The sequence below is a fragment of the Blastocystis hominis genome, assembly GCF_000151665.1.
Source record: "Blastocystis hominis, Singapore isolate B (sub-type 7) whole genome shotgun sequence assembly, scaffold_17".
Lineage (NCBI taxonomy): Eukaryota > Bigyra > Opalinata > Blastocystidae > Blastocystis > Blastocystis hominis.
In genome coordinates, this window is record NW_013171824.1 from 139,693 (window position 1) to 153,940 (window position 14,248).

General features: G+C 44.0%; 3 protein-coding genes across 3 annotated transcripts; all 3 read right to left on the reverse strand.

Annotated features, from left to right (window-relative positions):
• Positions 1–3,582: 3,582 nt before the first annotated feature.
• Positions 3,583–3,819, reverse strand: GSBLH_T00002184001 (uncharacterized protein; the record flags this gene model as incomplete). Its single annotated transcript, XM_013040714.1, has 1 exon — positions 3,583–3,819. One exon carries the CDS (start codon positions 3,817–3,819, stop codon positions 3,583–3,585), a length of 237 nt encoding a protein of 78 aa, XP_012896168.1.
• Positions 3,820–5,134: 1,315 nt separating this feature from the next.
• GSBLH_T00002185001 (uncharacterized protein) lies at positions 5,135–5,734 on the reverse strand (the record flags this gene model as incomplete). The annotated part of the gene is made up of 1 exon (XM_013040715.1): positions 5,135–5,734. The coding sequence occupies one exon, from the start codon at positions 5,732–5,734 to the stop codon at positions 5,135–5,137; it is 600 nt and encodes a 199-aa protein (XP_012896169.1).
• A 5,685-nt stretch (positions 5,735–11,419) lies between these two features.
• Positions 11,420–14,026, reverse strand: GSBLH_T00002187001 (uncharacterized protein; the record flags this gene model as incomplete). Its single annotated transcript, XM_013040716.1, has 2 exons — positions 11,420–13,815; positions 13,858–14,026. The coding sequence occupies 2 exons, from the start codon at positions 14,024–14,026 to the stop codon at positions 11,420–11,422; spliced, it is 2,565 nt and encodes an 854-aa protein (XP_012896170.1).
• Positions 14,027–14,248: the final 222 nt, after the last annotated feature.

Here is a 14,248-nt window from a genome sequence, read left to right on the forward strand (position 1 = left end):
GAAGGATTGAGTCCACATTATTGAACATGACTTGATTGGGTTTGAATAGAACAGTCATGGAAGTGATAAATGGATTTCTGAACTTGGAAGGATTGATTGAATCGAATGAACCATTGATAGGTGAATCTTGTATGAGAATGGAATAATGCATGTTCTCTCTTTACCAAAGACACTTATGACTTGCATAGACAATAATAGATGGATTTGTGATGACAATGTACACATATTGGGTTTCGGTCATTACAAAGAAACAAACAAACATGTAAAGATGAGAGAAATAACAATAATTCACCTTAGCTAGGTACGTCTACTGCTTTCTTGTATCCAAGTATAACTGATGTAACAAACACAAAAATAGAAATGAGCACTAGGTTGATAGTAGAAAGGAATTGGTCTAAGAAAGCACGAAACCTGCTTCCTGACCGATGATTGTCGACCAGACAGCCTAGGAACGATAGTCAAGGACTCAGAATCGGTTGGTCGATTACAACGATGGACAAAGGATCGCAATTGTGGTCATTGTGCAAAATAGCATATAAAGAAAACTGCCACCAAGTTTCACGCAAATAGTGCCATTCCCTTACTACTATTGTTCCAAATTAATGAGGTTTAAGATGGCTACAAGTTGATAAATCATATTATTATTGATCGAAAGAGCTTTTGTTATTGTGAAAATAGTATCATTTTTGTTATGTGACATGTATCAAATATGGATGAACTCATCAATAGAAATAGGAAGGATGAATCAGTCATTTACCACAAGTATTGTTGTATTTCCTTTGATATATGACTAATCTGTATACTATAGTCTCGAGATACTTTGAATCAATACTTGGAAAATGAATATCTGCAATAGAATAACAACAAATGTGTATTGTTTCAGTTTGGTACATATTGTGTGATATGAATTGTATCAAAGCCCATAATGAATTCACATTCTAAATGTGACAACTAATAATGTTGCTAGTTCGTGTTATAAGCTGAGAGAAGGAATGAGCAGTATTAACAAACAAGAGTCTTCACAATAGTTATTCTCAATGGTATTGATTGTGAATAGTTGATGTTTTGTCATCATCATCATTATCATTGTTCTGTATGGGAAGATAGAATAATGTGTATTTGTGATTGATTGTATATTTTGGCTTATTAGTATACTCCATGGAATAGAATACTGTGAAAATAAGATAGGTAAGTGTGGAATAATCAGAAATGGCCAATATGAATGAAAACAACAACAATACTAGAATGTAATAGAATAGTAGAAAATAACATATGTATGAAGTAGCAATGGAAATGGAGTCATTTTCACAAATTATGACGAACAATAGCTGGAATGATGATATTTCACAGGGATCTGTTTTAGCTCATCCTGAAACGAATTACATAGATCATGCTAGTTTTGCTTCAAAACAAACAAAATCCAGACAAACACGATTCTGTCATTTCATTGGTTTAACACAATGTTTGATTCTGTTAAATCCATTTTCATAAAATAACTAATTCTGAGTAGCAGGAACAATACTGTTGATACTTAGTACTGGAATAACCAATCGATGAATGAATGATTGGAGTTTGTAGTAAATTCCGTTATTGTTAGTTGGAATGCACAATGATTGGTATATAGTGGTTAGAACTGAATGATTCCTAGATATTATCACAGATTGTATGCTATATGTGAATAGAATAGTACTGGAATGATTTGTGTAATTGGTCACAATCTATTGAATGAATATGAGTTGGATGTACAAAGATTGCATAGCATGGAGATGGTTTGTACCATGAATGGATGAAAGAAAAGAGAAAAGAAACGAAAAGAAGAAATAGTATTCATTGCTTAAGATCTTAATCCATTCAATGATATGTATTAGTTAGTTATTTATGAATGTAATACGTGATAATGATAATGAAGAGTGAATGAGAGAGAATCGAAATGAATGGGAATATGATTGGTTGTGATATTGGAGTTGGATTCGATTCGATTTCAGCAATTCAACACTGAAATGAAAACAGAGAAATGAATGAATGAATGGACGAAAGATTCTCTCTCTGTGGAGTGATTCACAAAACAACAAAGACCTTTATCATAACCAATGAACTGTAATTCTACATCAATAATGTCATCGATTCAATCATTCAATCAATCAATCATTCATGCTTTTAGAACTGTTTAACGCATGATTGATTGATTGATTGATTGGTTGAAACAACAATCATAATTGAGTATCATTGTTAAAATAGTAAAGAAGAACATCATAATAATCAGGCAGGATTGATATTTTGATAACTATAGAATCATGAATTGTGATCGAGAATCGGTTTGAAACAAACAATCAAACAATCAACCAATCAATGGAAATGTTCCTAAACAATGACGAATCACTGAACAAATCAAATCAAATCAATATTATAGATTGAATGCTAGATTTAGACAAGATCAGCGAGAATCGAAGAAACATCTATGAATCAAATCAAATCAATCAAACTATACTCGAAATTGATTTCGATCGAACTTTATAGAATGGATAACCAAACAAACCACCAGGTAGGTTGACATTTTGAAGATTTGGAATATCTAAATACTATCAATATTCAATATTCAGAAATACTTGCCAATGTCACTACACAAGGATAAACGAAACTACATCCTATAGAAGTGATTGATGTTAGATTTGGAAGATCTACAAAGCAAATCATTTACAATCAATTCATTATTACTTCGAAGTGTCAATGAAACTGAATCACCAGCACTTCCTTGAAGTGCACCATAACCGAGTTGAATGGATTGTAATGATGGAAGATCTATATCAATCATTTCATTCGAATTCATTCAATACTTTCCATTATTACTGAGAAGCAATCGTTGAATGCATTTTCACCTATAGTAATGGATTGTAGATTTGGAAGATCTATACATCATTCAAATATTCAATATCATATCAATACCTCGAATCACAAACGAACAATAATAGAAATTGCATGAACTACTTTCAATTGAACCAATTTGAATGGATTGTAATTGTGGTAGATTCTCCAATTCAAAGTATCCAGCAAAATCTCCGAAACTCCTTTCACCGATTTGAATGGATTCCAATTGTGGAAGATTCTTCAATTCAAAGTCTCCTCCATAATCAGAAGGATGATATTCACCAATTTGAATGGGTTCCAATGAATCACAATTCAATATTTGGAATGATTCTGATTCATCACTTTCATCCCCATTTTTCATTTGCGAAAACGAATTGTTTCCGATTTTGATAGTTTTCAATCGATTCAATCCATCGATTTTGAATGTTCTCACTGATCCAAAACATTCATCGCCGATTTCGATAGATCGTAGCCACTCGAATCGATTCAGATCCAATGCATTCAAATCGTTACAGCAATTCGATGAAATCTTCAAATCGGTCACTTGCAAACTCACATCGATCCATTTTGTAGATCCAGTGACGCTGAATCGAAGAGGAGCAGGTTCTTCGCGTTTTGGAGCAGGAGCAGGAGCAGACATCGGAGTGGGTTTGGGTTTGGGTTTGGGTTTTGGAGTTGTGGATCGAGTGTACCATCCATCATAGAGATCTCTTCCACTCACTTCCACTCCATCTTCCATTCCACTTCGCGAGTAGCAATCCGAGTTTCTTCATCGATCCAGTATCCTCGACCATTTCGAAGAAACGATTCTTTCGATTCATCATACACGAATTCACCCACATAGAGGGGAATTCGATTCGAAGCGATGGTGTTGTTCCCGTTTCGCTTGAACTCCGTCATGATGCTTCCCTTGATCTTGCGGATGATTTCCACCAGCTTGTTTTCCTTCCACATCCCTTCGAGCAGCATGGCACCCGTTTCTTCGTCATATTGGATGCCCCATCCTTCTCGTTCTCGCTTCTCATTAAATTCACCGTGATATATCAGGTGATCACTCGCATGCGAATAGATTTCCATTCGCTCGCCTCGGACATGGTTTATTATACGATGAAAATTCTTTCTGTCCCAGATTTCATCGAAGGATTGCACAAATGCGACACATCCATTATCAAATCGCGTGAAGTCACCGATTTCGCTCCCGTTCGCATCCACCTCAAAGCACATCTTCAGTATGCCATTTTGGAATAGGCAAACCTTCCCAGCTCTCGTCAACGTGTATTCATCCTCGTGATCGCCTTGATAATATTGGAGGCTATACTTGCAGCCCCCAATAGTGATTTCCTTTGCTTCACCACGCGTTATGTAACCGTCCAGGAGAAATTCGCTTCCCTTAAGTTCCTCCATTCTACCTATTTGGAATCACATATCCTTAGCCTCTACTCTTTGAATCCGTAATTTGTAACCAAATATAAAGAATTTATGAAGAAAACAGAGATATCAGTTTATTACCTTACATTTAAGTATTCTTCATATTTAAAAATTATGATAGAGTGCTACCATATACACATTGGATCCAAGATTTCCAAGTGAAGTACTCACTTGTGTTTCGCATCATTTTGTTCACATTTTTGTGGTTGAAATAGTTCGGAGGTATAGATATTTATAATAATATCAGGATTGTTTGGAAACACTCAGAATGGAAAAGTCCATTTTGTTGTCTACTATGTCTGTATAGGTTGTATATTTATGATATCATAGTGAAATCGTGTTATGAAGCAAGGATTTGGTTGTTCACTCCACTTTGTCTAAATAGTCTATATTATCATTATCATTATTATTATTATTTCGATAATCCAATCTATCCATCCATGATTCTAGCCAAATCATTTTGACTTGGGAATGGTTGGGTTTGAAAGCAATTCAAACTAGTAAAACTAGTAAATCGAATGGAATGGAATGGAAATTGGTTTTGATCCAGTGATTTTCACACAAAGAACCTATCTTCGCACATCGTTAACCATTCACTCCATTTTCTATCATTTCCTTATCCTAAACCAACCAACTAACTCTAAATACACTTTCTTTCTTTCTTTCTATCTTTGTTTCTTTGTTTCAACTATCAACTCACAGCACTCTATTATTATTATCAACTAGAGTCGTTTGGTTCCTCGTTCTGGATTATTCTGTTCATGTTTCTAAATCATTCCAACACCCTACACACTCTAAATCTACATTTTCCTTCTTTCCTAAACACATTTTCGATTCTCATTCAAATCCTACAACGCTTCAACCATTCCACATCTCTACAATTCCATCCATCCATCCATCCATCTTCCAAACCAAACACCGCAACCATTTCTCTCTTTCTCTTTCTCTCAGCAACTGCCAAATCGGTCTGGATCGTGGAAACGTGGAAACATCGCGACCCACGGCGCACCAGGCGTGATCGACGAGGTGGGCGCGGATGAGCGCGCCGGTCACGTCGTAGGCGAAGAGGAAGCGGAGGCGGAGGCGGAGGCGGAGGGGCTGGGTGACGGAGACCACGGTGGCGTTCTGCGCCCAGTTGGACAGGAAGAGATCCAGAGAGCCCGGTCGACTCTGCACACCTTCGTAGGGAGCCACGGACCCCACCCCATCGCCCACCAGATTCCTGCTCACTCACACCCACACCCACACCCACACCCAGAGCGAACCGGTGAGCGAGGAGGTTGGCTCGCCGTCCACCACCAACACCCAACGAATTCCGACGTGGCCATCGTGGACACTCCGAATTGCCTGCCCATCCACTCGGCACTGCCCACTTCGCTCGGGACGCACTCCAGCGTGTAGGAAGTCGCGGGGATCCCACCCTCCAACACGTCCCACACATCGCGTCCCGCGGGGAACCAGACGGTTCGGCGGAAGGAGGAAGGAGGAAGGAGGAAGTCGCGGGAGCGCGAAGCTCGCACGTGGCGGTGCAGAGATCATGGAAGGATCCGGTAATCGCCATCGCACAGTCCCACTCAATGCCCTCCGCCTGATTCCACACACACCGCATACAGAACCGCGGGGATCTTCTCTTGGCGGGAGAGATACCCGGTGAACGCGGCCACGCTCAGATAGATGGGCGCGTGCTGCACGCTCTGCACGCTCTGCACGCTCTGCACGCTCTGCACGCTCTGCAGGTCCAGGAAGCAGTTCGTGCTGGCGACCTCGCTCTCGCTCTGGATCACGGCCATCGACGCCATCCACGAGCGTCGCACCACGTAGTACCGAATGCTGGCGCCGCCCAGCTCCGCCGGCTCTGCCCACTGCACGCGCAGCGAGGTCGAGGAGAGCGCGGCCACCTCGAGGTTCTGCACCGCGCCGGGCGCGACGACATACGCGGCGAGGGTGATGGGAGAGGAGGCCTCGGAGAGGATGGAGCACGCGGCGGAGCACAGCGCCACGCGCACCCAGTAGGCCACGCACGCATCGAGAGAGAGAGAGAGAGAGAGAGAGCTCGGGTTGCTGGACGTCGCCCTCTTGGAGGAGCGCGTCGGCGGCGAAGAGCTGGGAGTGGGAGCCAACCAAGGCCTGCACGAAGAGCTCGCACCACCACCAGACCCAGCGCACCTGCGTGGCTTCGAAGGCGGCAGCAGCACGACGGGCGCGGAGGTAGGCAGGGAGGGAGGCAGGCAGGCAGCAGCACGACGGGGCGGTAGACGGAGAAGGACGCGAAGGCGGACCAGGAGGCGCCCTTGCGGACACGCCAGCTGATGGCCATCACGCTGTTCACAATGGCGCCCGCCACCAACACGGAGCGCGTCTCGAAGAACTGGCTCTGCACATTGCTGCCCATCAAGGCCATCCATCGGGGCTTCATCGGAGATGCCACTGCTCCAGGGAACCTCCATCTGCACACTACACGCTGCGCTGCGCCTACTCCACTTCCCTCATACCAATCGCGCTCTCCACAATCCGAGCAGGCCACAACCGAACGCCAACCGAACGCCGGCGCGGGTCGAGAAGGTCGCGATGAGGGTTTCCGCGGGGAAGGGGAGGCCGTTTCGGGACACCAACCTGTTGGCATTGATGTAGAGCGTGCGTGCCTTCGCAGAACCGCGGGAAGGAGCCATCGAACGCGAAGGCAATGGTGTAGTCGGAGATGGAGATCGCGGTGGTGGGATAGGAGAACGTGGCCTCGGCCAATTCAAACACGATGTGGATGTTCATGGGCTCGAATGGGTCGTTCATCACCTCGCCCACGCCCACATTGCTCGTGCAGTACATCGTGGATTGCTTCCCATCTCCCATCGTCCACAGCGCCACGTCCCTCGCCCCATCGCCCGCCACGCAGCGCAGCATCGGCAGGATGGGCTGGCAGGAGCCCGTCCCCTATCGATCGATCGATTCCCACTGCTGATAGGCGTTGCACCCATCCGTGATCATGCCCCACTAGTCCACATCGCACTTCGTATCCAACACTTGCCCCAAGTGCCCTTCCGGCTACCCCGCCGCTTCGTCCGCGGGGCACACCACCGCCACGCACCTCACCTCTCTTCCATTCCACCACTTCCCACACGCCCGCACCACGCACACCTCCACCTTCCCATGCTCCACAGACCCACAAATGCACAACTGCACCGTCTTGGACCTCGCCTGCTCCCACTGCCCATTCCAGTTCACTCGGCTCCCATCAATCAGAGGCGAGGACCGTGTCCACAGCAGTTCGCATACTCCGCCTTCTTGTCCCATTCTCCCAAGTTCCACACACGCTCCGCTTCTACCAACCTACAGCTCTTGCTCCCATTGTTTGCCCTTTCACTCATCGCAAATCCGTTCTCTCTACCACACTCTACCACCTCACAATATGAAAATGAAAATACGAGAAACAGAACAGATATCCTAGGCAAGAACGTCGTGCCTGTACCAGATACCTCCCACGTTGCAAGTTATCTCCATGTATCCGCGGTCACATATGGCATGAATGGGTTCGCCACGTTACACAGTTTGAAGTACAGAAATTCCTCACTCGGAACACATTCCACACAGCAAAAATGGAACCAGGGTCCACTGCCATTATGGTATTGAATGCGTTCACGATGCATATCTCACACACACAGTTTAGTCAAAGTAACGATAGCACACACTACACTAGCTTCTTCAAACACACCAACTTGACGACAGAACCCATCCCAGCTACAATACTTACACTCCCATAACACAACACACAAAAACACATAGAAGTCCGAAAACAAAGCAAAAGACAGGACATACAAGTCCAATTCCAAATTTTGAATACATTCAAACCCAGTAAAACGAAGCTAATAGCTTTTATTGTAAAACAAATGATTTCAAAAATACACAGGAATTGTGCAATTGTGAAAATAGTGTTGAAATTGGGTATGAGTGGAAGAATAGATTTCGAATAGGGAGGGAGTTGTTTTTACTGTGAAGTGGAAGGAGATGAGCGGAAATGGGATATTGTGGAATGAATAGATCGAAGAGTGTTGTTTCCAGTGGAAGCGTTTTGTTTTTCGTTCTATTCATTTGGAATCTACTCTAGATGGGATTGGAAGAAATAGGGTATGTAGAAGATGATGATAGGAATGAAAATGGAAAAGCTAGCGATAAGCAGTTTCTGGGTTATCATTTATAGTAATAATATGTGATATGTGTATAGTAGAATCGAATAGTAGAGTTTGTGAGAAAGGTGGGTGTGTCGTTGAAGAACTGAGCAAAATAATGTAGAATACATAATATATTTTATACGAACAAATAGAGATATATTCATATTCCACTGTTTCTAGGTTTTTCGATAGTTGGTGTGCAGTTTTTGTCGTTTTGATGCACTCTGAACCCATCAGAGTTAGTTATATTGCCAGAGAATACTATTCCTTATTCTAACCCATATAGTATCCCCCACCTGCCAAATAATGCAGAATATCTCCTATTTAAAGGAAGTATCGAATTGTACACCACTTCAATAGGGATACAAAGTGATTCACAACGTTGTTCTATTACGAGCATGAATAACAATAGTATACATAATACTTGCTGTTTGAGTTGGTTGATGAAAGTGAAATGCTTTGGTTCCCAACTCATTAGGATGAATAGAATTACTCACTAATAGTGATATCAGTATTGTTGATGATAAAGCTGAAATCCATAAGAATGGACTCTATGGGAATGAGTTGTTGTCCAATATCAAGCTGTGAGACATATCTGGCTGATTATTTGTTGGAGGCAACAATCAAACTATTACTTTTCAGATATATATATAGAAGATAGACATTGATATCTATCTATCTATCTTCTTGAATACCTTACTGAAGTTGTACTTACAAGATATCGTGAATGAGATGTACACATTGGAATTCAAGGAGATCGGACGGTCATTCGCATCTGTCAGTACCCAATCAATGGAATCCAAGTTCGATTGTTCAATCACATCGATCGATAGGTTGTTCCAGGTGATCATGTTGTTCAGTCCCATCGATACGTGAATCAGGTTATCGATCAGCGGACTCTTCAGACCGAATGTTTGAGCATTGATACTACTGTACACTCGGATCACACTCATTCCATTCGTGATGTCATATGGTTTCTCTGGGTATTAACACCTCGTGTGGGGATGTCCCCGCATCGATTAATATCACTTGATCGGTTGGGACATTTTGCAACACGAAGTCCGTATACAACCACACAGACGAGATGGAACATTGATCGAATGAGAGAGGATTGTCCAGCTTCACTTCCTTCTTGGTGGTATTACCGAACACTTCGATCATACTGAACTGGTTTGCAGAGACAATCGATGAAGGCACTTGATCATACACGTCATCAATCGTCAACTGGAGTTCGAATTCGCCGTTCAATCGCATGATATTACCATCCATATCGCGGAACAGCAACATCAATCGATCGAATCGGGTTATCATCGGAATTTAGATGTCTTCCACGGTGCAGAGGTAATGAACCTCGGGATCGTCAAGGATCATTGTGGTGAGCAGGTTGTTGTTCTGGTTGGCAATCTTCAGATCGGAGGAACGCACGAGGGACGAGTACACTTGGATCACTTGGCGATTTCGAGTGATATCAATCACATTCGTTTCATAGAACGAAACAGGTGGAATGACCATTTGCCCTTCCAAACCGAGGATTTCTCGAATGTCCGGAGCATTGGTGAAATCGATGGTGTGTGGATACTGGATATAAATACACCCATAACTCGAAGCCTTCGTAGATATCGAGAACGTAGTATCAGTCATGGTGTTGAGGATGGCAATGGTTTGACCGATCGTGTAGTATCTAGGAGGAATCGTTAGCTCCTCGTCATTGGAGTTCATGACCACATTCGTAGAATCCACATTGTTGAACATGACTTAATTGGGTGTGAACAGGATAGTCATGGAAGTGATGTAGGGATTCCGATACTTGTACGGGCTTATCTATTCGAACAGGTTGTTGGTGGGTGAGCCTTGGATAATTATGGCGTAGTGCATGGCTTGCCTCTCTTTACTATAAACAGCGGAGGTAAACAAAATAAGCTAAAGTTAAATTTGCACACCTTATTTCTTATGAAAGACCAAAACTACAAGTTGTCCAGGGCGAGTAACGGCGAGCGATGGAAGATGGTGTCTGAGGGGCGACTTCGAGCGGCCAGCTAGCAGTTGACAGGGTCTGAAAACAACTTTCGTCGAAAATGTCCAAAACCCATTTTCGCGCAAAACGCGTCAATACATAGCTATTGTTAAATAATAATAACAGTAATAATGGATGAATAAATGTGTAGAATGGAGTGGAGAGGAGAGAATAAAATGTTAAATGGAAAAGAAGAAAATAGAATGGAATAGAATAGTAAAAGAACAGCATCGAGACTTCTCAGCGAGTCACCCACACTGGTACTAACTCGACTCGTGATGACTTAGCTTCCTAGATCGGACGGGTTAGGGCGCTTTCCATCAGATATGGCCGTTCTCGTTTTACTGTTCATCACTAACCTATTTAAATATCACATTCTTATCATCATTCACTCACACTCCATTTCAATATGACTCATTTCATTTCATATTGAGATTGATTTTTCCACATTAAGTAGTAGGGAAATGGCGCATAAAGCGCGAAAATTTTTTCGGACCTTTTTCTGCCATTTTTATTCCTGACTGCCATTTTATTCCTGGCTGCCTTTTTGACCATTGTCTGCTTGCCCACCTCGAGTACCACGGCGCATAAAGCGCGAAAATTTTTTCGGCCCTTTTTCGGCCAAAGTTGCCCTTCAGACCCCGTCAACTGCTTTCTCATCGTCCAAAGTCACCCCTCAGACCCCATCTACCATTGCTCATCATGACTCACTTTGGTCAACCTCACTTTTTTGGCTTTCATAAGAAAAAGGGGCGATAAAGTCGCCCCGGGAGGATTCTTCGATTCCTCCCCAAATAAGGTCACCAAAATCAACCTTAGCCTACTTGCCCACCTCAGAGACCATGGCGCATAAAGCGCGAAAACCTTTTCGGCCATTTTCTGCCAATGTGGTAATTGTCTGCCCTTTATACACTGTTTGATAAAGAAAACAAAGTAAAAAACTTCTCCTTTACATGTCCTTCAATCGGTAATGTCCAAACGCCAGTGTGTGCACGTTGTCGTCCAAGATCCATCGCTTGTTATCTGTGCAAGTCATAAGGGTCTTGGTCTGCTCCTTCGTGCTGATATCGAAGGCCTGGTTGTTGATGCGTTTGAAGCTGCCTTCGATCACTGCATCTTCCTTCTTCTCTGCCTCGAGGACACGCTTGTATAAATCGATGTTCTTCACGCTCATTCTCTCACCATCGATCACCACGTTGCGAGGAACTCCCTTTGCTGCGTTGTGTATTACATGCTTCTCATCAACCAAGCAGTACATCTTCGGTCTAAGTCCCACGAACTCCGTGATGCGATGTCCGTTGTGCTCGTCCTTGAAGATGGGACCAGGCAACTTCTTGTTGAAGTTGAGGAACGAGTCCAATGAAGGGAACTTGCTCTTGTCCACTTCATGCTCATAATACTTCACGAGTTCACCATAGAAGTAGCTCGTGTTATCCAGTTCCGAGAAATCGAACGATTTGTACATGTCACACATCTTGTGAACGATGTTAGCGCGATCGTGCAGTTGCACGATGAGCGAGTCCGTGTCCTGCCCCAACAGCTCCACGTTGTCGAATGTCGTCTTGAGCACATTGTAGTAGAAATCGTAGATGATGTGCTTGGACATATCGAGAATGGCGAACCCGATGAAGAATGGCTTCTCCACCCTGCGCACCGGTGTGTTCAGCTTGATGCCAATCAAATTCTCGGAATACATGGTAGTCCCGGCGATCATGTCGTACCCATGCTTCTGAATGATGGCTTCACGTTCATTCCATGTGTTAGCGAACTTCACTTTCATCCGTTTCAACCCAGTCTCAACGAATTTGCCATAGGTTGAGTTTGCTAACAGCTTATACAGGTTCTTCTCCACAGTGGTCTTGGACTTGGCTCGTTTCTCACTCAGCATGTTCACGTACTCGAAGATAAATGGTGCCTGCTTGAATCGAATGAGGTGGTGAATGTGTGTGACACGATATCCCTGTTGAATGCCCAGTTGCAACAGTGAGTAATGTACGAGATACTTGCGACGAGGTACAAGATCACAGATGAGCTTCGGTGTATTCACCTCTTTCACTTTGTCCACAATGTCGTTCTTCTCTGCGTACTTCTTGATTCCATCAGAGTACATACCCGCCTTCTGTACGGGGAAGAATGGCAGGTCATTGAACTTGTCGTGCAGCTCCACTGGCGCCTCGATATCACACTCGACGAAGAATCCATACTTGCCGAATGTCTTAAGTGATTGCACCCACCCATTCGGGTCACGATTGATCCTCTCCATCACTTCTCGTCGCTCAGGTACACCCACCAACTCATAAGGCATCATTCGATGCATGGCTCCACCGTACAGGTTGTTGGCGTCCAGGTAGTAGATGCCTTGGGACGACGTTGCTTGCTCCTTGTTGTCAATGTCAACCTTGGCATGTCGTTTCACGATCTGTGTGATGCCTCCTCGCAAGTTCTTCAACAATCGCATGAAGTCATCGATATCATTTGTCTCCATCAATCGAATGCCCTTGCTCTCATAGAATTCACCCATGCGATTCAAGAACACTTTCACCAGTTGTTTCTCGGCGAGTCCCTCGTTGGCGTTGATGCGCATGATGTACTGAGCCCATTTCCTTGCGAGGGTCATGAGGCTATTCTCACTATGATCGCCCTCCATTGTCACCTTCAAGAAGAGCGAATATGCCATTTGCGGTGCTGTGATGTAATGCATGGGATCAACACCGAATGCCTTCAGTGTGGTGTTTCGGAAGTGTTCGAAAGCATCAGCCATGAGAGTCACATCGAGTACATTGTACAATTCGTAGTATTCACCCCATGTCTTGATATCGAAGGTCTTCCACAGCTTCACCATGTGATCATATTCGTCTTGTGGCATCATCTCTCCCTTCATATCATCAATGCATTGCTCGCGAGAAGGAATGACGGTATTGTTCAATGACTCGTACGACTTGATGAGACTGTAGAACATGGGTTCTTTCCGTGTCAACAGATCGATGTATTCATCATCCCATTGCTTGCCTCGAGACTCACAGTACTTGCGTAGTTGTTGTTTGGTGTGCACATAGAGGTCCAAGTTGCCTCCAAGTGTCTGTGCAACGATGGAACGCAGTGGACTGCTGATGAGCTTCAACGAGTCCTTGAATTGAATGCCATTGTACTCGATCTGCATCTCCTTGTCTTCAGTGGTTGGAATGACTTCGAGATTCCCGCCAGGCATCGTCGCGATGAGCTTCATGATGAATGTGAAGTCGTAGTGCGATCCATTGTGGAAGTAAACTGGCAGACGATAGTTCTTCTTGTTGAATGAGAGTTGTAGGTTACACTTGGTGCAACAGGTGCAGATGTACTGTCCGGCTTCGAAGTGGCGTACTTCTCCCTTTCCTGTAGTGTATTCACCTGCCACATGTGCGTGATGTCGTACCTTGTCGTCCTCCAGTTTCTTGCGACAGAAGGGACACACGGTTGTTGCACGAAAGTCCTTCTCGATGCTCGGAGAGTTCTCGAGGGGTAATTCATCGAATAGATATGTTTTCACACTCCCTTGCAATTGCACGAGATACTCCATGAAAGGACGAAGGTCTACTTCGCTCTCGTGTGGTGCATGGAAGACTCTCAGTTGAGTCTGGATGGCAGGGATACGAGACACGGCTAGACAGGATAACATGATTGGCTTGTGTCTGTTCTTGTCGTCAATTGCTGACTCGAAGTCAGCGTACACGACGACCGGTGCCGGCATTTCGTATCGCTGGTTGGTGAATCGCAACCGAGTCTCCTCGTTCGACAACTC